The sequence below is a fragment of the Eptesicus fuscus genome, chromosome 9 (assembly GCF_027574615.1).
Source record: "Eptesicus fuscus isolate TK198812 chromosome 9, DD_ASM_mEF_20220401, whole genome shotgun sequence".
NCBI lineage: Eukaryota > Metazoa > Chordata > Mammalia > Chiroptera > Vespertilionidae > Eptesicus > Eptesicus fuscus.
In genome coordinates, this window is record NC_072481.1 from 32624825 (window position 1) to 32650284 (window position 25460).

The 25460-nt window shown below is 40.5% G+C and overlaps 1 protein-coding gene across 2 annotated transcripts in view; it reads right to left on the reverse strand.

The window, feature by feature from the left end:
* SCP2 (sterol carrier protein 2) overlaps positions 1-25460 on the reverse strand; it is a 109203-nt gene that overhangs the window by 16496 nt on the left and 67247 nt on the right. For both annotated transcript variants that reach the window (XM_054720882.1, XM_054720883.1), the window contains exon 13: positions 4530-4623. In XM_054720882.1, the coding sequence (XP_054576857.1) occupies positions 4530-4623 (94 nt within the window). The remainder of the gene's footprint in view (positions 1-4529; positions 4624-25460) is intronic.

Below are 25460 nucleotides of genomic sequence, written 5' to 3' on the forward strand. Positions count from 1 at the left end.
CAGCCGCCAAGTAATTCATCTAACAATCCATCTAATCCTTACACAATCCACCGAACACTTTCAAGTTTGGATTTTTTAAATCCCCCTCGCCCCCAGAGTATGGAATGAAGTGTGTCTTTACATATTGTTCAAGATTCTTCATAATCTGAAGGATATTCATCTATTATTTTCAGATACTTTTTAATGTCCCTCAGGCTTCATGTTCTAAGAATACTGATCATTTTAAATTCCAGGAACATAGGTATCCCCATGCCCTTGCTCATGCCTTTTCCTGGGTCACTCACCTCCTCCTGTTCTCCATTCCTACCCCAATCTCACCAATTCAAGTCTCAGCTCACATGCTCACTATTCTGGGAAGGCTTTCCTGTGTCTGCTGGATACTTTGATAGCCCTTTGCATATACACCAGGTCTCTTGCTAAAGCAGTTATTTTTTTCCTGTGAAATTTTTCCATGTCTCTCTTCCCACTAAACTCTATGTTCCCTCGGGGTCAGGTTAGTAAGTAGAACAACCAGAACTCAATCTTAGGTTGGTTTAACACCAAATTCAATGCTCTCTCCATTTGACTATACCATACTGCAAAGTAGACTACATCAATACTTCCAAACTTTATTTAGACTATGAAAGCCGTTTGTCACCATAAAGGAATTAAAAGAAAGTTCAAAGTCTTCCCACATTCCTTGAAATACTTTATCCCTCAAGGTTCTGTGGAGACAATCTAGAAGAGTGGCTCAATAGTGCTGGTGTGTTGGGCCATCCAAGAGTCAAGCTTTCTTTGGGGCCAGCGTCTCCTAAATGGCTATTTCTAGGTGCAACCAAGCCATCTGCTTGCACAATGCCTCCAGAATAGAGAGAGCTATGACAGACACCAACAAGTTAGAGCAGGATAACATCAGCAAACATTTAGAAATTCTACCTATACACTTGGAGAGAAATTCCTCCCACCTCCTTAAAACAGATGTAGATTAATTTTCAGAACCATCTGATCGTCTTACATCCTTTGGTCAATAAAACATTTCAACTGAAGAGGGAGGGAGAGAGTTAAAAGGGGAAAGCAAATACACACTTGTTGCAACACCGGAGACCATTAATACTAACAAAGTTCTAAGTGCTTCCTTGTAAAGAAAAGTACTTCTTTCCGAGTAGGTAAAGGGTCAAGGAGTAGGTCCTGTCGTAAACATAATCAGAACAAAAAATTAACAGAATTCAAAGAAGGGCAACTGGGTATTGCTAACAAAGACAAAAGTGGAAATAAAATATCTTGCCGGGTTTCCTTTGCTAAGGCAGAAAATGCATGAATTGACAAAAGATTCCAAGACTTTCTTTCACTTTCTAGCCTTGCAAACATTTAGGAAACTGACAATCGTGGGAAGGAGAAAAGAAACAAGGGGACAAGGTCCATGCAAGTGAAGTTATGGAAGGAAGAGAAAAGAATTAAAAAGGGAGCAAGAAGCACACATTTGCAAAGCTAAAAGAGGACGTGAAATAAAAACAGCCCTGCTTTGTTAATCCCAACAATGAAGTATCCAGTGGTTGACATCTAGCCATACCAGATACTCTCTAAACTAATTATTTTTATTTGGTATTTTTAAATAGAATAAAGTAAAAAAAAAAAAAAAAAAGAACAACTTGGCAGGAGCAACTATACTACGGGTTACTCTGTTAGTGGCATGAAAAAAAATTTTTCAAGCAGAGCCCTTTAGAGCCCAATTTTATTTTAGTGGACATTTGAAAGAAATTTTTAAAAATGAGATTTTTTTTTCCTGCTAGATTAGCAAAAAAATTTTTTAAAAAAACAGCCAACTTAGTACTGGAGAAGATCTGAAGAAAAAGAAAAGTCACTCTCATGAATTATTATTAAACTTGTAAATTAGTATCCTTTTTGTTGTATAATTTGGCAATAAGTGTCAAAATGCAAAACACACATATCCAACTACCTGCGATTTCCCCCTTTAATTATTTATGCTAAGGTAATCATGGCATTAAGTACTTAACGATGAGTGCAAAAGGAAATTTATTAAACCAATGTTTTACTTACAAAATTTAAATACAACCTGACATCCATCCTGGAGGCTGGTTAGATTATGGTACATACATTCAAACATGTACTATGTGGTCATTAAAACTGATGGTAAGCCCTAACCGGGTTGGCTCAGTGGATAGAGCATCGGCCTGTGGATTGAAAGGTCCCAAGTTCGATTCCGGTCAAGGGCATGTACCTTGGTTGTGGGCATGTTCCCAGTAGGTGTGTAGGAGGCAGCTAATCGATGTTTCTCTCTCATTTATGTTTCTAACTCTCTATCCCTCTCCTTTCCTCTCTGTAAAAATCAATAAATATATATTTTTTAAAAACTGATGGTAAGTCAGAGAAAGACAAGTACCATATGATTTCACTCATATGGTGGAATTTAATGAACAAACTGGACTAACAAAGAAAAGAGAGATAGACTCATAGACAGAGAGCAGGCAAGCAGCTCTGGTGGGCGGGTTTTTTGGGGGAGAGGATGGAGTATTGAGCCTGGACATGAACAACACTGTGGTGACTGTTGGGGAGGAAGGAAGGAGCATAGTTGAAGGTGGAAGAAGGAATAAATGGTGTTGGAAAAAAAAATAAAAATAATTTAAAAACTGATGGTAAAGATTTATATTTATGGCATAAAACATACTGTCAAGAGGAAACAGCAGGTTATAAAATAAAAGGTAATCTCACGCAGGTGTATTCCCACAAGATGGTGGTGGGACAAGTGGACCATTGCCTGCCTGCCCAGAACTGTCAGCACTGGCCCTCTCATCCTCAGAAAGGGTATTGAGCATTATGGAAATCCTAGAAATGCCGGGTGCTTTGTCAAGACACATTCGTCACATTAGCTGTTTCTCCCCCTCACACATACATACACAATGCAATCACCTTAGATGTTAAGAAGTCCTTTGTCCTATAATAAGAGAGTTATGAGATAAGCAAAATGTTTGTCATCCACACTGGCTTTAACATGAGTGAAATACATAGCTCAAATGTTTTGAATCATTTTCTTTATTTCAGCCCACTTTGATCAGCTTAGTAGAAATGCAATTGGAATTGTGTGACTCTGGCTGTAACTGTATCTTGCGAGCGTCCAACCATACGTCCGTCTGACCGTCCGACCTACCAGTACACATGACGTACACTGGCAATTTAAAAATAAACGTTGACTCGCACATGCACGATACATATAAAGCTCTCGCTGGCACCAATCGCACATGTGTGTTTCAATCTGTCATTGTCAATCGTGAATTTGGTTGACACTTCTATTATAGAGAAAGGGTGAATAGCAATCCTATATAATAAAAGCCTAATATGATAAGTGTCTGACCATTTGACCAGTCATTATGACGCACACTGACCACCAGGGGGCAGATGCTCTGACCGGAAGGTTAGCTTGCTGCTGGGGTCCGGCCAATCGGGACTGGGCAAGATGGGCCAGATACAGCATGGAGCCTTCCCCCAGTCCCTCCCCTGCACCGATCGTGCACTGGTGGGGTCCCTCAGCCTGGCCTGCGCCCTCTCACAATCCGGGACCCCTTGGGGATGTTGGAGAGCCGGTTTCAGCCCAATCCCTACAGGACAGACCGAGGGACCCCACCGGTGATTGCACCGGGCCTCTAGTATTAAAATATTTCTTCTAATTAATTTCCTTTCAATGTGCATGAATCTGTGCACCAGGCCACTAGTCAATAATAAAATCTCAAGTGCCTTTATGTTTGAAACAATTAAGTAAATATTTTATTTCGCCTGAAGAAAGTAACTTTCTTTTTGGAGAAAGAATTACAGTTAGGTTACCTTAGTATGATTATTATCTATCAAGAACTAATTATTATACATAAAAATAAATCTGCATATATAGTATAGTTTTAAAAACTCAACATGTATTGTATGATCCTAGTTATATAAAAACTGTATGTTCATATATACAAAGAGATGTCTGAAAGAATGCCAACCATTGTTAACATTTTAGTAAACTAAAATTAAAATTTTTATTTTTTTTTAAAAATCAGCATCATTTTTACAACAACAAAAAACAAATTTAAAACTACTTTGAAAAATTCAAGCATAAAAGATTTCTTTTTGAGAGTTTTGCTATTAGGTAGCTTTAAAGGTTCACTTTAAGTACTCTTTTGAATAGTTTTATGTAAAATATTTTAACCCAGAATAAAATTAAGCCAAAATAAATTATAATCCCTTTACATATAAACTCTATCCATAATTATTATCTTCCTGACAAAGAGAGGCTGGAGAAAGAGTTACGATCTTAATAGCAATTTACTACAGTTCTTTATGTAACTCAAATTGGGAGATTTATACATCTCTGAAATGCACTTTTACCAGAATTACAAGGAAACTGTAATAGATACTCAGATATCAAAAATACACTCAATACTTGACAATATGATATAAATTTTCAACTGTACCACTTCATGCAGCACCTGAAATCTATATGCACCTCCTCTAGCCTCTGGTTCCTCCTGGTAGTATTTTAGATAAATATTACTTACCTCTTCAAGCTTCTTCTCAATCTCCTTAAAGACAAGATTTGCTTTAAATCCTTCAACTGCAGCGCTGGTTGGAGCAGCTTCAATTTGATGAGTTCTAAAAGAATTGGGGAAAAGACTTATTTCAGTCCATGGAGTCATACAGGTACTAGGTTTTTCAACATTTATACAGTTTAATTTTCCAAAACCCTAAAAACAGAGATGTTATGACTCTTACCCAAATAAAATTGTTATTAAACCCATAAAACAAGTTTTACTCCCCATTTTTTTTTCCAACAAATATGAGTACTCACTAAGTGCTAGGCACTATCCTTGAAAATATGGTAAACCAAAGAACCTACCCTCATGAAGCTTATATGCTAGTCGGGGAGAGAGGCAATGAACAAGCAAAAAAATAAAGAATATAGTTACTATGAAGAAAATAAGGCAGGTTAAGGGGATATAGAGAAAGTATATTTATTTGTATTGGGTTTTCTATTTTATTTATTTTTATTTTTTAAAATATTTTATTGATTTTTCACAGAGAGGAAGGGAGAAGGATAGAGAGAAACATCAATTAGCTGCCTCCTGCACATACCCGCACTGGGGATGTACCCACAACCAAGGCACATGCCCCTGACCAGAATCAAACCCGGGACCCTTTAGTCCGCAGGCTGACGCTCTAGCCACTGAGCCAAACCGGCCAGGGCTGGGTTTTCTATTTTAGATAGTCTAGTCAGATAGGCCTCTCTGAGGAGGTGATACTTAAATTATGTCAATGATTTAGGTGGGGAAGCCAGTTCTACAAAGAATTTGAGGTAGAAACTAGCTTGGCAGTTAAAGGAACTATAAAACCAGTATGGCTGGAGCACAGCAGAGTAGAAGGATCTAGGGCACAGAAACATGCAGGGCAAGATAAGGTATTGAGGGGCTTTATAGGTCATGAGTAGGAGTCTGGGTTTTATTTCAACTATAATGAGAACTGTAGAGTATAAACTGGAAAGTAACATAATCCAATTTACATGTGTGTGTTTTTTTTTTAAATAAACCTGGCTGCCAGTTAGAAAATGGACTATAAGGGGCAAACGGGGAGGCAGGGAGACTGGTTAAAAGGCTACTGCAAAAGTCCAGGCAAGAGATGATGGTGATTGGAACATAAGGAGGTGTGGAATAAGGATGGACTTGAGGTTCACTGTTTACATGTGATTCAATATATGAATCTGTGGATGAAAAAAGGGATTCTATGAAAAATAACCTCATAGGGTGATCTGATCATAAATTCCTACTGGTTAGGTCATGGTGGGCATTCACGCCCCAGGCACATAACTTTTTAGTAAAAGTTTTATCTTTGTTATAGCACTCCGTCCATTGTTTCTGTGCACCTAGGTTAATAATTGCCTTGCTTTCTCCTACTATCATGTAATCTTCCTTATATTCCTTCCTTAATCTCAGTGCATAAAAGAAACTGTGAAACTGTCGTTCTCTGAAGCATTTGAGATCTTGCTTCCTGGCATATGTCACTAGTGTTGACTCAAACTCTTATAAAAATTCTCTACAGGTTTGGACATTTCCTACTTTGACAAATTAACAACCATCTGTCCGAGTATTGGTTGTTTGATACTTAAGGAACCATTATAGATAAATGGCCTCATGTGGCAGAAGGAACAGTCTTTATTGCCACAAAGGCCTTGTAGGTAACTAACTGTTTTTCTCTTGCTGCTTGTAAGATTCTCTATTTGTCTTTTGCCCTTGGCATTTTAATTATGATGTGTCTTGGTGTGGTCCTCTTTGGATTCCTCTTGTTTGGGGTTCTCTTGTGCTTCCTGGACTTGTAAGTCTATTTCTTTCACCAGGTGGGGGAAGTTTTCTGTCATTATTTCTTCAAATAGGTTTTCAATATCTTGCTCTCTCTCTTCTTCTGGCACCCCCATAATTTGGATGTTGGTACGATTGAAGTTGTCACAGAGGCTCCTTACACTATCTTCATATTTTTGGATTCTTTTTGCTTTTTGCTTTTCCGGTTGGGTGCTTTTTGCTTCTTCATATTTCAAAGCTTTGACTTGATTCTTGCGATCCTCTAGTCTGCTGTTGGATCTCTGTAAGTTATTCTTTTTTTCAGTCAGTGTATGCTTAATTTCTAGTTGGTCCTTTTTCATATCCTCGAGGGTCTCACTAAATTTATCGATGGTTTCTAGAAAATTCTTGAAAAGCCTTATAACTGTGGTTTTGAACTCTGTATCCAGTAGTTTGCTTTCCTCCATTTCTGTCATTTGTGACCTGTTTCTTTGTCTCTGTATTTTGGCTGCTTCCCTGAATTGACAGAGTGGCTTTGTGTGCTAGGTGACCTATAGGGCCCAGTGGCTCAGCCTCCCCAGTTACCTGAGGTGGACACTCTTGGTACACCCCTTAGTGGACTGTGTGCACAGTCTTGTTGTAGTTAAGCCTTGATTGTTGATGGTATCACTGAGAGGAATTGGCCTCCAGTCCAATTGGCTGTGAGAATTAGCTGTCCACAATGGGAGAACTTCTGTGCTGGAGACACCCTTATGGGGCAAGACTTGCTTCAGTGGGGCTTTGGTGCTCACTGAGTCTGCCCCCTGAGCGTGTCCCTTATGGATCTGAGGAGTTGTAATCTGGATGGTCCCACTCTGACCACTGGGTACACTGGCTCTTGGATCTCTAAGGAGGTGCTAATTTAGCCTCTGCCTGAGGCCACCCAGCAGGACTATGGAGAGATGTGCAGATTCCTCTTCTTTGTTTGGGATTTGGAGGTGCCCAGATGAGGCCCAGGTGTGAAGCAATGCAAGCTGCTGTGGGGCCTTGGGCCTTCTTTTGGATGTTCTGGGTCTCTCTGACCCAGCTGCAGTTTGTTAGGTAATTTTAGATTGCAAAGGGCCAGGCCACTCATATGCAAAGGCCTCTGCACACAGCTTGGGTGGCACGGGGTCTCAGGGTATCAACAGGGTGGAGCAAACAGCAATGGCTTCCTGTCAGCCCTGCCCTAAGAGGCCCAGGTCTCAGTGTCCCGAGGTAATCGCTGCAAGCACCTCTGAGAGAAAGCCGCCCTCGAGTTTCGCCTGATGCCAGACAGTCCAGTTTCTCCCCGTATGAGTCTGGGTCCCCAGAGTCTCGCCTGGAACTGGAGTTCAGAGCAGTCAGGAGCTTTTGTCTCCCTCCCGATTGAGAAAGGCAACTGAGTACTCAGTTGCCAGCCCTTACGCACGCATGCCTCCGTACCGCCACACTTTACTTCCGCACCTCCTGAGTCTCAGTGTGCTTTTCTCTTTCCTTCTAGTTGTAGAATTTCCACTCAGCCAGCCTTCCTGTGGTTCTGGATGAATTCTGTTTTGTCTTTTAGTTGTAGTTTTGAAGTGGTTGTGCATGGCAGCAAGTTCAGGTGTTTACCTATGCCGCCATATTGGTTTCTCCCAGCATTTCTTTCTCTTTCTTTCCCTTCCTTTCCTTTCCTTTCTTTCTCTCTCCTCTCCCATTCCTTTTCTTTTTCTCTCTCCCTACCCACCTGTTTCTTTTTGCCTTCCCCTTTCCTTCTTTCTATCATTTTATAAATATTTAATGAGTGCTTGCTACGTCGCAGACATTGTTCCAGGTACTAGGAGTATAACAGCAAACAGTCATGCCCAGTCCCTCTCCTCACTGAGTTTTTAATTCTTCAGTGGAGAAGAAAAGGAAGTAAACAGACAAAATAATTGAAGTGTTAGGAAGCAAACAAAAAGAGGAAGAACCTACTTTTAGGGCAATCAAGGAATGATATATTTGAGCAGATGGATTTAAGCTAAGACCCAATTAAAGGAAGTAAAGGAGTTAGCCATTCAAAGAAGAAACTGCCAAGTCCATGAGAAAATAGTTTTTGGCATGTTAAAAGAAAGTAAAACAGGACCAGTGTCACTAGAGCACAGTAAGTGGGGGGATAGTGACATGAAATTGGAGAAGTAGGCAGGGCCCAGATCATGCACAACAAAGTAGGAAATCTGGGAAGCCACGGAAATGATTAAACAGGGAAGTGAAATCGTTTAATTTGTGATTATTCTTACAACAGTATGCAGAATGAATTGGGGCGAAGAGTGTAAGAACAGAGGTGGGGAGCTGGTTAGGAGGCTGCTAGAGTAGTCCAAGTAAGAAGTGATGGTCTTGCCGAAACCGGTTTGGCTCAGAGGATAGAGCGTCAGTCTGCGGACTGAAAGGTCCCAGGTTCGATTCCAGTCAAGGGCATGTACCTTGGTTGCAGGCACATCCCCAGTGGGGGGTGTGCAGGAGGCAGCTGATCGATGTTTCTCTCTCATCGATGTTTCTAACTCTCTATCCCTCTCCCTTCCTCTCTGTAAAAAATCAATAAAATATTTTTTTTTTAAAAAGTGATGGTCTGGACTACAGTGGGGGCATTTGGCCAGCGGAGATGGAGAGAAGGAAGTGGATTCAAAATAAATTTTGGAGATAGAATCCAGTAGAATGAGGGAAACCTAAGTGGTGGGGGAAAGGGCAAGGATGATTCAGAATAGCAATGTCAGTTATTGATAAAAGGGAACATGCGGTGGGAGTAGAGGGGATCGAGTTCCATTTTAGGTGCATTAAGTATGAGATGTTTCTGAGACAAGGCAGTTGGACATGAGAGTCTGGTGCTCAGAGGAGAGAGGTCCAGGCTGGAGACAAAATGGAGATAATCATCAGCATAATGAACATATTTAAATCCATGGAAACTGATGAGCTCACCTTGAGAGAACAAGGGAGAAAGAAGAGAGCCCAGGACAACACCAGAGCGCCTTTAGTTAGAAGTCTGGGAGAGAAGGGAAGCAGAGCCAGTGAGGCAAGAAGAAAACCAGTAGAGCACGGTGTCACGCAAGCTGACGGGGCAGGAGGAATCTGGAGGGAGGAGTAAACTATGTCCAGCACCTGTGGATTTGGCAACGTGGAGAGTACAGATGACTTGGACAAGGGCAATTTTAAGTCAGTGGTGGAAGGTAGAAGTCAGATTAGAGTGAATTAAAGAGTGAATAGAAGAGGGGAAGAGACAGTGTGGCTCTTTTGAGACATGACTTTTAGGGGAACAATGAAATGGAGTGGTCTTTGGAGAGGAGTATAGTATCAAAAAAAGTTTGTTTTTGTTTTAAGATTAACATGCTGAGCATGTTAGCCTGATGATGGCAATGAACCAGGGGAAAGGAGTTACAAGAAGAGAAGTCTTGAGGTGACAGGGGAATGAGATATAGGAAAAGGAGGAGACTTAAGGGAAAGAGGATCAGGTGGGTGTGGTTCTCCATAGGGTTACAGATCTTGAGATGAGAGATGAGGAAATTTGGGTCTAATGGTTTAGGATTTCGCAACAAAGTAATCAGCTGAGAATGAGGATGAAAGAGTGGGTATGGGAAGTCTTAAGAGTTGAAAGCCAGCCTACCAGAGGAATCTTATTAAAGTCATGAACGAGGCATGGAACCTAAGCTCCTGCCATGCTGAAACGTGTGCAGTTCTCGGAGCACGGAATGCTACTTCCATGCCTTTGCCAGCGCTGCTCCCTATGTCTGGAATACTTCTGTCTTGGCAAACTCCTTTTCACCCTTCAAGACCTAAGCTGAGAAACTACTTTGCTGTGAATCCCTACTACATGTCAGCTTCTCAAGAGAAGATATCACATCTTTTTAAAAAATGTTTATATCCCCTGTTCTTGGTACACAATATTATTCAGTGAATAGTGACTAAATGAAACAGAAATTACACTAAATTCTCCTTTACCTAAATCCTAATTTTTTCCTGTTCCGTTTGGAGCAGAATTGTCTATGGTCACCATCTTCTCTGTCAAAAGTCTGAATGAGTGACCTAAAATCAAATGGCCATGACTAGTCCTCCACAGGCCAATTTCATTTCATTAATTCAACTCTTCAGCTTTTTAAAAATATATATACCATCCAGAACTGAAATATCATTGCTGACATGTACACATAAGGAACTGTTTGACATTGAAATTGGGTCTCAAAAGAACTGTTGGCCCAGAAAGAAACTCACTACAGACTGATTTATTTGCCTTTCAGCATAACCATTATTGCTTGTCTCATTTTCGGTTCTTATAAGTGTATTTCTAGTAGCACATGATCTCACTCATCTAGGGGAAATGATGAACAACACAGACTGATGAACAAGAATAGACCCAGAAACAAGGAGGCTTCGATCGGACTGTCGGGCCTCAGAGGGAGGGTAGGGGAGGGTGGGGATAAAGAGGAGAGATCAACCAAAGGACTTGTGTGCATGCATACGAGCCTAACCAGTGGTTAAGGACAATAGGGGGGTGGGAGCATGCATGGGGGGGGGGGGTGGTGTGGGATGGGAATGGGGGGATGAGGACAAATATGTGATACCTTAATCAATAAAGAAAATAATAATAATAAATATATATATACTAGAGGCCCGATGCACGAAATTCATGTAAGAGTAGGCCTTCCTTCCCCCAACTGCCAGCACTGGCTTCCCTCTGGCACCTGGGACCTGGGCTTCCCTCACATCCCCAGCTTCGTCTGGAAGGTCGTCCGGAAGGATGTCCAGTCTAATTAGCATATTACACTTTTATTATTATAGACTAGAGCAGCGTTCGCCAACCTTTTGGCCCTCACGGACCATCACTGGTCCGCGGACCACTGCTGGACTACAGGCCCGGTACATGAAAATTTGTGCACTCGGGGAGGGTCCCTCAGCCCAGCCTGTGCCTTCTCGCAGTCCGGGAGCCCTTGGGGGATGTCCACCTTCCAGCTTAGGCCCGCTCCCCAGGGGATTTTAATTATCATTGTACCTTCCTCTAGCTTGCCACTTCCTAATTGTACATGACAAAGTAATAATTGATATTAGTAGCACTTTTCAGTGTACAAAAATATCTTTTTGTGTGTGTGTAGATAGACAATAAAAGGTTTTATTGCCCGGCCAGCATGGCTCAGTGGTTGAGCATTGGCCTATGAACCAGGAGGTCACAGCTCGATTCCCAGTCAGGGCACATGCCAGGTTGCAGGCTCAATCCCCAGTGCAGGGCATGCAGGAGGCAGCCGATCAATGATTCTCTCTCATCATTGATGTTTCTATCTCTCTCTTCCTCGCCCTTCCTCTCTGAAATCAATACAAATATGTATTTAAAAAAAGGTTTTATTATTCAAAGGTTAATTGGATAAGTTGACTTGTTTATATCCATTCTTGTGAAATATGTTTTTTCTTTTTCTTTTTTTTAAAATATATTTTATTGATTTCTTACAGAGAGGAAGAGAGAGGGGTAGAGAGTTAGAAACATCAATGAGAGAGAAACATCGATCAGCTGCCTCCTGCACACCCCCCACTGGGGATGTGCCGCAACCAAGGTACATGCCCTTGACTGGAATCGAACCTGGGACCCTTGAGTCCGCAGGCCGACGCTCTATCCACTGAGCCACACCGGTTTTGGCTGAAATATGTTTTTTTTAAATACAACCAACTTCTTTGCAAATAGCAGGCAAACACCGCAACTATGATGACCTAGTTTTTGGTGGATAATGTACATGATTAGGCAGAAATAGGTAAGCTCACACTTGTAGATTAACTATTAAATTCTCAGTCAAAACTCCATTTGTGGCCCCTGCTTTTTGATTGATTTCTATTCCCACTTCGTCTTCTACCACCTTCTTGACTTCCTGACCGACTCCCCTGTCGACTCTGTCCACCTGACCAACCTCACTGGCCACTTGGCCAGCCACTCCTCTGTCTAGAATTAAAAGGTGTATTTCCATCATAATATTTTTCAATTTTGGATAACTTGGCAGGCACTGAGGTTATCCAGTCTGAATCATGCCACTCTGCCTGTAACCTTTCTGACTCAGTTGTGGGAACCTCAAAGCAAACACCCATATTTCCTTTTAGAAGGCACATTCTGGTGATTTGGGACAAAGCATTACTACTCAGCTTTTTGTTAAGTTCTTTCCAAGCACAGCTGACATCCTATATTTCTTCTGGGCTTTCCAGAGTCATGGTCACAAACCCCTTATCAGAGGTAATCAAAGATCGTGGTTCAAAACGCGAGGCACTGGAGATATGGACTAATGCTGCAGCCAATGCATCCACAGCTCCTTTCTCTTCTATCAGTCTTTGAGCTGATGGTCGGAAAAAGTCAACAACAGCATAAGAAACGGAAGCCAGAGACCTGATGGCATCCATGCTTTTAGATTTAACTAAATCCATTGTAGAAGGAACACCTACATGCTTAAAAGTCATTCCTATTTTTTGTTCCACGTATCTTAGTTGACCTCTTTCTCTTGGTTGATAAAAACATACGCAAATCCCTGTCTGACCAGCTCTACCTGTGCGTCCAGAGCGATGAATATAGGACTCAACATCCTGTGCAGGAGAATTCTGAATCACCAAGTCAACCTCAGGAATGTCTAAACCGTGGGCAGCCACACTGGTTGCCACCAAAACTTTAAAACTACCTTCTCTGAAGCCTTTTCGGGTAATTTCTCTTTGTAACTGTGCTATGTCCCCAGGTAAACACTGGACATTCTCCTCTAGTTCATTATCACTTGACTTACGAGGAGAACTATCTAAGGATGACACTCGCTCTGATTTCTTTTCATATTCATCAATATCTCCATTTGACAGATCTTTTCTTCTTGACTTATGAGACTCAGAAAATTCATTTGAAAGTCTGTTATATCCTTCTTCAGTGTTCCCATTTAGCTTCTCTTTCATTTTAGCTTTTTTGGGGGGGACTTGGGAGCATCCAGGTCATCTGCAACACCATTTTCTCTTGTTTCTGATTTCTCATCTGAGTCATAATGGTGCCTTGACTTTCTTCTATCACTCACTAGCAGCACAGTGAAAGGAAGAGGGGGCAGAGCGGTTGCTGGGCCAAAGCTATATCTAAAAAATATCCTGATTCTTTGTGGGGCAGAGTCCAGACAAGTTCCAACAGGTCACAGATATCTCTTTATCTTGTTTTGAAAAGCACATCAAGCTAATGATTAACCATCTTTTCAACCAGATTAGAAAAAGAGTTAATATATAAAATGTTTTATCAATATTTTTTGAAAATCCCTTATACCTTACATTTATTGATATGTGCCCTGAAACTGAATATAATAATTTAAGCAAACTCAGGAAAGAGATTACTTATATTACAGAAGGATACTCCTCACAATTTCATTCTATACAAAGTTCTTTTAGCAGTAACTAAATTCTGGTTGTCTTTTAATTTGGTTTATACACAAGTTTCCTGAAATAAATACAGTACATAAAATATTGGAAGGGACTTTGAAGATTATTTGGTGTATGAATTCCCTCTATGCTTCCTGAAAATTTTCATTCTAAGGCCTAGAATACAGGCACTGTTTCAACAATGTCAAAGATCAAAAGCACAGAATAGCCAACGAAACAGGAACTTTAAACTCATAGAAAGGTTAGAATCTAGATTACTACCACTTAAAACTCTCTTTAGATAAGTTGTTTTAACTCTGATCATGAATTTCCCCATCTGTAAATAAGATATAAAACTACCATTTGGGGCTTTTATGAGAATTAAACAAGTAAGTACATGTGAAGCACCTAACAAGGTGCTGGCACACACTAGGCTCTCAAAGAGTTAAAAGAACTATTACAACTGAGTAATAAAAAGACAACCCAATTTTAAAATGGCCAAGAGCCCTGGCCAGTGTTCTTAGTAGTTAGAGCATTGGCCCTCAGACCAAAGGGTCACAGGTTCAATTCCTGGTCAAGGGCATGTACCTGGGTTGCAGGTTCGATCTCCAGCCCCCAGTCTGGGCATGTGAGGGAGGCAGGGAACCAATCAATGTGAGATCTCTCATTTTGATGTTTCTCTCCCCCCACCTCCTCCACTCTCTCTAAAAATCAATGAAAAAAGTATCCTCAGGTGAGGAATAATCCTATCTAATAAAGAGGGAATATGTTAATTGACCCTCACGCCATCACAAAGACAGTGGCACCCACAGCCAATAAGGTGGGAATATGCTAATTTACTCTCCCGCCCTCAAAGATGGCGGCACCCACAGCCAATAAGGAAGGGATATGCTAATTGACTACCCCACCCTCAAAGATGGCAGTGCCCACAGCCAATAAGGAGGGAATACGCTAATTGACTGCCACACCCTCAAAGATGGCTGCACCCACAGCCACAAGATGGTGGTGCCCAGTCCCCTCAGCCCTTGCCCGCCCATCTGCCTCCGGAGTCCCCCAGTTCCCTCAGCCCCCCAGCCGCCCAGGGCAAGCCTGAGGCGCAGGCAAGCCTCGGATGGCAGCTCCCCAGCTGCGCAGGGCCACTTGAGGCTCAGGTAACCAGGGCCGGCCGAGGCTTGAGCTGCCAGCAGTGGCAGCAGCAGAGGTGTGATGGGGGCATCACCTTCCCCGGATCGCCGGGTTGCCTCCCGCCCCTGAGGGCTCCTGGACTGTGAGCGGGGGCAGGCCGGGCTGAGGGTCCCCCTCCTCCAGTGCATGAATTTTCATGCACCAGGCCTCTAGTAAAAAATAAAATGGCTGAGATCTGAATAGGTATTTCTCCAAAGACACACAAATATCCAGTAAACACATAAAAAGATGCTCAATATCAGTAGCCATTAGGAGAATGCAAATCAAAACCACAATGAAATACCACTTTGCACCCACTGAGAGCTAAAATAAAAAAGGTAGAGCAAGTCTACCAGCACCATTTTCCCAACAGCATTTGTTCACTTTGTGTTTCTATATCACATTTTGGTAATTCTTATAATATTTCAAACTTTTTCTTTACTATTATTATACTAGAGGCCCAGTGCATGAAATTCCTGCACAGGTAGGGTCCCTAGGCCTGGCTGGTGATCAGGGCCTTCCAGCTGCTGTCTGGGCCTTCCTTCATTCCGTGCCTCCCCCTGGTGGTCAGCACACGTCATAACAAGTAACCGAACTCCCAGTCTCCTGGTTGAACTCCTGAGGGGATGCTTTGTATATTAGCCTTTTACATATATAGATTTGTAATGTTGATTTGTTAGCAGTGACTTTGATGTTACTCTTGTACTTGTTTTGGGACACCATGAACTCCTATTGACCAGCCATAACCCCCTCTTCCTCTATTTGGACCTCTCTAGTCCTGGAGACACAACAAGATTGAAATTAGCCAATTAATAACCCTACAATGGCCTCTAAGTGTTCAAGTGAAAGGAAGAGTCACACATCTCTCACTTTAAACCAAAAGCTAGAAATGATTAAGCTTAGTGAGGAAGGCATGCTGAAAGCCAAGATGGGCCTCTTCAGCCATAAAGCCAACTTGTGAATGCAAAGAAAAAGTTCATGAAGGAAATTAAAAGTGCTACTTCAGTGAACACACGAATTATAAGAAAGCAAAATAGCCTCATTGCTGATATGGAAAAAGTTTTAATGGTCTGGATAGAAAATTAAACTAGCCACAACATTCCCTTAAGCCAAAGCCTAATCCAGATCCAGGCTCCAACTCTTCAACTCTATGAAGGCTGAGAGAAGTGAGGAAGCTGCAGAAGAAAACTTAGAAGTTAAAAGGTTAGGAGGAGGTATAAGAGGGTGTAAGGGGGATAAATGGCGATGGAAGGAGACTTGACTTGGAGTGGTGTACATAATACAATATACAGATGATGTATCATCAAATTGTACACCTAAAACCTATATAATTGTATTTAACCAATGTCACCCCCAATAAATTCAATTTAAAAAATTGAACAATGGAAGTTAGCAGGAGTTGGTTCATGAGGTTTAAGGAAAGAAGCTATCTCCATAATATAAAAGTACAAGGTGAAGCAGCAAGTGCTGATGTAGAAGCTGTAGCAAGTAATCCAGAAGGTGGCTACTTACTAAACAACAAATTTCAATGTAGACAAAACAGCCTTATATTGGAAAAAAATGCCATCTAGGGCTTTCATTAACTAGAGAGAAGTCAATGCCTGGTTTCAAAGGACAGGCTCACTCTCTTGTTAGGAACCAACGTAGCTGGATGACTCTGTTGAAGCCAATGCTCATTTATCATTCCGAAAATCTTAGGGCCCTTAAGAATTATGCTATAGCCCTAGCCGGTTTGGCTCAGTGGATAGAGCATCAGCCTGCGGACTGAAGTGTCTTGGGTTCGATTCCGGTCAAGGGCACATGCTCGGGTTACAGGCTCAATCACCAGTGTGGGGCATGCAGGAGGCAGCTGATCGAAGTTTCTTTCTCATCAATGTTTCTAACTCTCTGTAAAAATCAATAAAATATATTTAAAAGAATTAAGCTACATCTACTTTGATTGTCCTCTACAAAGCCTGGATGATAGCACATCTTTATACAACAAGGTTTACTGAATATTTTAAGCCTACTATTGAGACATACTGCGCAGATAAAAATTCCTTTCAAAATATTACTGCTATTTAACAATACACCTGGTCACCCAGGAGTTCTGATGGAAATGTACAGTAAAATTAATGTTTTCATGCCTTCTAACACATCCATTTTGTAACCCTTGGATAAAGAAGCAATTTAAACTTTCAAGTCTTATTATTTAAGAAATACATTATGTAAGCCTATATCTGCCATAGATAAGAGATTACTTTGATGGATCTGGGCAAAGGAAACAGAAAACCCTCTGGAAAGAATTCACCATTCTAGATGCCATCAAGAACATTCGTGATTCATGGAAACAGGTCAAAATATCTACATTAACAGGAGTTTGAAAGAAGCTGATTGGAACCTTTACAGATGACTTTGAAGGGTTCAAGACTTCAGTGGAAGAAGTAACAGCAGATGTGGTAGAAATAGCAAGAGACATAGAATTACAAATGGAGCCTGAAGCTTGTGATGGAATTACTGCAATCTCATGATAAAACTAATTGATGAGGAGTTGTTTCTTATGAATGAGCAAAGAAAGTGGTTTCTTGCGATGGAATCTACTCCTGTTAAAAATTCTGTAAAGACTGTTGAAATGCAAGAAAGGACTTAGAATATTTCATAAACTTACTTTATAAAGCAGTGGCAGGGTTTAGGAAAACTGACTCCAATTTTGAAAGTTCTACTGTGGGTAAAATGCTATCAAATAGCATCACATGCTACAGAGAAATAATTTGTAAGAGGAAAAGTCAATCTATGTGGCAAGCTTCATTTCTGTTTTATCCTATATAATAAAAGGCTAATATGAAAACCGACAGTCGCTATGACGCACACTGACCACCAGGGGGCAGACGCTCAATTCAGAAGCTGCCCCTGGTGGTCAGTGCACTCAGCCAGAAGCCGGGCACACCGCTGGCAAGCCCAGCAGCGGTGGCAGGAGCCTCTCCCACCTCCACGGCAGCACTAAGGATGTCCAACTGACGGCTTAGGCATGCTTCCTCCAGGGAGCATGCCTAAGCCATCAGTCGAACATCCCCCAAGGGCTTCCAGACTGCGAGAGGGTGCAGGCTGGGCTGAGGGACCCCCCCACCCAAGTGCACGAATTTCGTGCACTGGGCCTCTAGTTTTAATGATAATCATTTTATTGTAGAGGTCTGGAACTGAACCTGCAATATCTCTGAGGTATGCCTGAACTACATTTATTCCTATAACATGGATGGACCTCAAATACATTATGCTAAATGAAAGCAACAGTCACAAAAGGCCACACTTTTTATTATTTCATTTATATGAAATGTCCAGAATAGGCAAATCCATAGAGACAGAAAGTAGATTAGTGGTTGCCAGTGCCTGCAAGGACAGGGGCTAGGGAGTAACTGCTAATGGGTACATGGTTTCTTTCTGGGGTGATGAAAATGTTCTAAAATTGATTGTGGCGATGACTGCACAACTCTGATACACTAAAAACCACTGAATGTACACTTAAAATGGATGAATTGTGTGGCATATGAATTATGTCTCAATAAAGCTGTTAAAAATTTCAAGTGGTTGCTATTTTTCTTAGTGTTTAGGAAGAATATAGAACCCTACACTTTGATCATAGCTCCATCTCTAAATCTCACATTTTACCAGTAATCAGTTTGTTCTAATTACAGATGATTGGGCAATGCACATGAGGTCTAGAGAGTAAGGTTCATCTGCAATCAGCAACTCCCCTTGACCTCAGAGCAGGCATGCGGTCTCTTCACAAACAGAAATCCAACCCAAAGAGCCAAACTGTGGGTTTCAATGAGTTAGGTATGCTCCCCATTCTGAACTAAAAATTAAAGTTCACTTTTTTTTCAAACCCCTAGATAATATTTATAATTTAATAATACAATCATTTTCAACCTTTTGACCAGTGACAGAAACCAAATAGGAAAGAAGAAAGGAAAATGCACAGGGAGATCAGAAATCAATAGTTAATTGAGCAACTACAATGTGTATTTGTTAGTTTTCTGATCCCTGAATATTATCACTCCTTTCTAACCAAGGAAAGGTTAAGCTAACATGCCCAAAGCAGGCGGTGTGAAGGAAAGGTGGACAGGATGCTCTGTCCACTGATCAGCACTGCCTTTCTGATCATTCCAGTCAATAAAGTTGTAAAAGGATATTATAGACAGGTGACAATTAAGTAGTTTTTATATAATTTCTTCATTCTAACTGCTAACTAACTGGGGGGTGGGGGGATGGCTACATTACTATGGAGACAGATAGAAGATTTTTGCGCCGAAACCGGTTTGGCTCAGTGGATAGAGCGTCGGTCTGCGGACTGGAAGGTCCCGGGTTCGATTCCGGTCAAGGGCATGTACATTGGTTGCGGGCACATCCCCCGGTGGGGGGTGTGCAGGAGGCAGCTGGTCGATGTCTCTCTCTCATCGATGTTTCTGGCTCTCTATCCCTCTCCCTTCCTCTCTGTGAAAAATCAATAAAATATATTTAAAAAAAAAAAAAAAAAAAGATTTTTGCATGTACTCCTTAAATATCTCTTTTTAAATGAAACTAAAATTTGTGTGTGTGTGTGTGTGTGTGTGTCCACTGAGAAGGCCTAAAAACAAGTAATAAAAACAAGCACTCAGCTAGCAGCTACACTGTGGTTGCGAAATACCATTCTCCACTGAAAGAACCAGGGTTCCTTGGAGAAATGGCCGATCGTAGGGCTGGTGCATGGAAAGTACAGGATAAGCTTGGAATATCTTCTTGAGCTAGAAAATAAGTTCTAAAAGGAATCATGAGACAACATGAGTCAGCTAGAAGGTGCTACCACTGGTCAAAGCAGGACATTTCAAATAACAAAAGAAATTATAATAATGAATTATAACCCACTAAACAAAATAAGAATTCATGAGTTCACACTGATATGTTTATCAACAGATAAGCAGATAGAAATAGATAGGAATAAATTTTAAAATGGAGGAGAAGAGAAACTCTTCTTTACAGCAGAATGCCACTTAATAAATATAAAGAATGATGACATTAGAAAAAAGATCATCAAAGGATGCTATAATGAATGGGTAATAGGTAAAAGTTTGAGGAGGAATAGGATATTTATATAATCTCAAACATCTCAACACAAATTACTTAAAAACTACAAAAGAAAAACAGTCACTTTTCAGAGGAAAACATTGTAGATAGCACCTTCACCATGTGAACAAAGTTAAAAATCACTGATATAGGACAACCAACATCATGTGCCTCCAGACATGATATGCTAAGAAGGACACAACCTTAGTGGTATTCCTGCAAAAAAAAATGTATAACCTGAATCTAATTATGAAGAGATATCAGATAAATGCAAATTGAGGGACATTCTATTCTTAAAGAATGTACTTACAGCCTGGCCAGCATGGCTCAGTGGTTGAGCGTCAACCTATGAACCAGTAGGTCATGGTTCAACTCCAGTCAAGGGCACATGCCCGGGTTGTGGGCTCAATCCCCAGTAAGGGGTATGCAGGAGGCAGCCGATCTATGATTCCCTCTCATCACTGATGTTTCTCTCTCTCTCTCCCTTACTCTCTGAAATCAATTTTTAAAATATTTTTTAAAAAGAATTTATTTATAGTCTTCAAAAAAATCAAGGTTAATGTTATACTTTCAACAATAAAATTTTATTTTAAAAAAATCAAAGTCAAGAAATACAAAGAAAGAAAGGCTGAAAGATTACATCAGATTAAAGGAAACTAGAAAGACATGACAGATAAATGCATTCAGGATCCTGGAATGGATTCTGGCCAAGGAGGATAAAAAGAAAGCTTATAGTATCTTTTATAACGATATATTAGGGCAGTTGTCAAACTGTGAATATGTTCTTTGGATTACGTATAAATGTTAAATTTCCTGATTTTATTAACTATACTGTGGTTAAATAAGAGAATGTCCTTATACAGTTTTTAGAAATGCCCACTGAAATGTTTATAAAGGAGCATAATGTCTCCAACCTTCTTAAATATTTCAGAAAAATATGCATATATCTATAAATATATGTAGAAACAAAATGATAAAGCAAATGGGGCAAAATATAAACAACTGATGAATCTGAATACAAGGTATATGGGAGTTCCTTGTGTCATTCTTCCTGTATGAAGTTATGTAAAAAAAAAAGGGTTCTAGTTAAAATAGAAAGCTAGAGAATGAAAAAGCCAATCACCTATATTCACACCATTCCAACAAGTTTCCTATATTCATTTTTTTACATTGCTCTTCAAGTCCTTGTTTATGAGCACACACATACAGTTGTAATCATTTTGTGGGTACAATTTTTACTTCTAACTTTTAACTTCTTGTATCACTTAGGCTTTTTACCTGTTGAGTTAAACTTCCAAGCTAATTAGATAATTTTCCACACAAAAAACACACAGAGCAGTCCAAACATGCCTCAACCCAGGAATGAACAAACGTGGCACATCCATACAAATGGAAAACCACTCAGCAATAAAAGAAACAATTTACTTATACACACAGTAACATGGATGAATCTCAAGTGTAATATGTTAAGTGAAAGAAAGGCCTTTTGATCCTATTCCCATGATATTCTGGAAAGAGAAAACTATCTGGGCAGAAAACAGATCAGTTGTTACCAGGGGCTGGAGTGTAGGGAGAAAGATCAGCTATTAAGGTGAACAAGGAATTTTGGGGGGTGATGAAACTGTTCTATATCTTGATTATGGTGGAAGTTACATGACTGTATATGTTGGTCAAAATTTGCAGAACTGTGCACTAAAAAAGGGTGACTTATACTGTATGTAAATTATACCTTAATTTAAAAATGGAAAAATGTCAGGAACCAAGAGTCGGTCAAAGGATTAACTCTGACCTTCAGTAAGTTACTGTAACTAGGCCCACTTCCTCTTGCCTGAGGACAAAGCATTTCTTCTGTAGCCGCCCTTCAACCGCCACACCCTTTATCTATAGTTACGACTTTAGCCGATTATCTAGGTCAGCCCCCACCCCTCCTAGGCATCCACCCTTCTAGAAATCACATATAAGGAACGCTGTAAAAATAAAATTTTGAGGCTTGATCAGAAACCCCTTTGTCTTGCCTCCATTCTTTGCGTCCCTTGTCTGTTTCTCATTCTCTTAGGTGCGCCGCCTCGGTACCCCCGTTAGAAGACCCCGCAGGTCGGGGAAAGAAAAAAACAAAACAAAGTTGGATTTTTAAAGTAAGTTCCATTTAACAGATTATAGAATGCAAGTCTATCCTCTGTATCATGAAATCTCCCCATTTACATAAAACAAATAGAATATTATAATACAAAGTTGATATGCATATTCAAAATTGGTCTAAATTAAAGGGAAGAAAAGTTAATTGTAAGTTAAATGCAACTGATCACAGTTCTTAAATATGACCTCTCCTCTTCATTTTCACAGACCCTGTTGCAGCACTAAACATTTCTCTTTTTTTTTTTTCTTTTGTTAAACCTCACCCAAAGCTATTTTTTTCCATTGATTTTTAGAGAGACCGAAAAGGGGGGTGGGGAAAGAGAAAAAAAACAAAACACATTGATGTGAAAGGGACACACCGATTGGTTGCCTCCTGCACATGCCCAGACTGGGCTGGGAATCCAACCTGCAACCCAGGTATGTGCCCTTGACAGGGAATCAAGCCCTCAACCCCTTGGTGCGTGGGCTAACACTATAAACACTTAGACACACTGGCCAGAACAGCAGTAAACATTTATTATCCATACTACTATAATTGCCTCCTAAGGATCCCTGGCTTTTGGTCTCTACCATTCAACTCAAAATAATGCTGATTTATCTAAAGCATAATATAATCACATAAACTTTTGCTAAAACTTATATTCTGTAGGATAAGTTCCAAACTCCTGAGCATAGCATTTGAATTGTTTCAAAATCATGATCCAATCTACTGTTACCTATATACACTGATCTCTGCCCTCTACCCAAATACAAACAAAAGAATCTACTCTCCACCCTCACAGCACAGCCACTCACTAAACCTCCTTGTATTTTCAAATCTCTGTACAGGCCTGGAATGCCCTTCCTTTATCCTTTTTTTGGGCAATCCTAGTAATTCCAATTCAAATTTAGGTTTTCAACACAATGTCCTGGCTGGTGTGTGCAGTAGTTATAGAGTGTTGGCCAGAGCACTGGCCCTGGGCCCACACACTGAAGGGTCTTGGCATCAATTCCCGGTCAAGAGCATGTGTTTGGGATGCAGGTTCAATCCCCAGCCAGGTTGGGCATGTGCAGGAGGTAGCTAATTGATGTTTCTCTCTGGCTCCCTTCCTCTCTCTCTCTCTCTCTCTCTCTCTCTCTGGAAAAAAAAAAAATCAATGGAAAAATAGCCCTGGATAAGGAAAATTCGGGCAAGGATTAACAAAACAATAAAACAAAAAATTCCTTCCTCTGGGCTTCTACAACATTTTGAAAAAAAGTATGTGTGCCTTCTCTCCTCATCTCTCTGAGGAGCCTAAGCATGTAGCAGTTGCACTATCAACGTTAGCTAAATGAGAAACTAAGCAAATTAGATCATGTGTAATGGGTACCTTAAAATGACCTTGTTTAAAACCAAACTACAACCTCTTTTTAAAACTATATTTGGTCCTTAGCTGGTACTAGCTAAGTGGATAGAGTGTCGGCCTGTGTACTGAAGGGTCCAGGGTTAGATTCTGGTCAAGGGCATATGCCTGGGTTTCAGGTTCCATCTACAGTTGAGGGCATGGAAGAGGCAGCTGATCAATGATTCTCTCTCATCATTTATGTTTCTATCTCTCTCTCCCTCTTCCTTCCTCTCTGAAAACAATAAAAATATATATTTTTTTAAGAAAACTATATTTGCACCATCAGAATTAGAATTGTTTTTCCATCTTTGGCCTCTGGAGTGAGTTATGTTTTTATCACTAAAACTATCAATATCTTTAAGTATTTCAAACCAAATTTTTGTCATTAATATATATTTTTTCTTTTTTTCTTGTCATTAATATATTATCTAGATTCGTTTTTTGTGCTTCTGCCTTCCCAGAAATATTAACCGTGGTTACTGTGAACAATTCTATATCTCAACAAAATTCCATGTTTAAAATATAATTTATTGCCTCCAAATCATATCCTTATATTTTGAGCAAATTCAATAGCTACATTAATTATTCTGACGCTGGTAGTTCTTTATAGTTTGGCTTTCACTGAGGGTTTTCAACTCCAAATGTGAACTAGATGGAATTCCCGAGGACAGTGCAGAGCCAATGAATCAGATTTGGGAGGAAACTTAAAATGCAACTTAACATCTTTTTATTTGATTTGATTCAATAAACATTTAACCACCATGAGAGAAATCCTCAGAGAAGGTGGGGAGAAGTCAGTCACAGTTAGGCCTCAAGGACTTCATATAATAAAGGGGATAAAAACAAACTAGATATACTGCAACTAAACCAAAATTGGATAGGGGCCCAAGAGGTACAAAGTGCTGTGGATATTTAAAGGGAGATGGTACTCCTGAGATGGGCCTTAAAAAAAAGAACATTCACAACAGAAATGGTATTCCAGGCAGAGAAAGAAGAGTGAAAGGACAGAGAGGATATACTCAAGAGCTTGCAAAACATCAGGACATAAGGAATTCTGTTCATGGTGTTACATATCTTATAGAACCAAAGTGTGAATAAATAATTACCAAGATTAGTGTTGAAAGCCACGGCAGGACTAACAAGAATAAGTATGAAAACTAAAGACAAGGACATGTCACAATTTCATAATCAGATCACGGGTGGCCTTACCTGACCTCAGTGATGAGGTCAGAAACTGGGCTGTAAGATACTAGTATTTCAGCACGGAAAAACAAAGGTGGCTCAATATAAAAGGCTCATCATGAAAAAGAACTAAGGGAAGGAGAAAAACAGACTGTTTTAGAATTTCAGACCTGAACCTGCTTGCTCAAAGAGGGAAAGGAGTCAGTGGAAAGGCAAAGATGGAGGATTCAAAAGGGAGGGAGAGGGTATACTTAGTTTTTGCAACAAAGTTAGAGAAAGTTGTTGGAAAGAAAAGCATGAAAGAGGAAAGCTGGGCCTTGGAACGGAAGAGGGACCTTTTTCCTCCAGGAAAGAGCACTTCTCAGAGAGAAGAGCAAGTTAGTTGAGGGATCCTGAAAGGCTGGGGGGGGGGGGGGAGTGCTTAGAGACTTGAGGAGCACAGGCATCTGACAAGGACAGGAAGAAAATCAGCAAAAGTAAATAAAAAAGGATTCTAGCCGCAGTGAGGGCTTAGCTGGGTTAAGAAGTCAATTTGCAGAGGTCCACGCAGCATGTGTGATGACTTTCTCCAAACAACCTAGAAGCCGGGGAGGCTGTGGGGAGGAAGCACCCTGTGGGAAAGGAAACCAAAGAGTGCCTTGCCGAAATTAATTACTCCGGTTGGCACGGCTTCTAGCTCAGCACCCTCGTAGGACTATGCTGCCTCCTTTTTGAACACAACTTTCCTAGTCTGGTTAAGTTTAACGCTAATGGCCAGTTTTAAGGCTGTGCTTGAAAGCAATGTAATGAGGTACTTATTCTTTGAGTACTAAGACAATAAAATTAGGACTTTATACATGTGAACCGAAATTAGCTGTGAAAGGTCGGAAGGATTCATTGC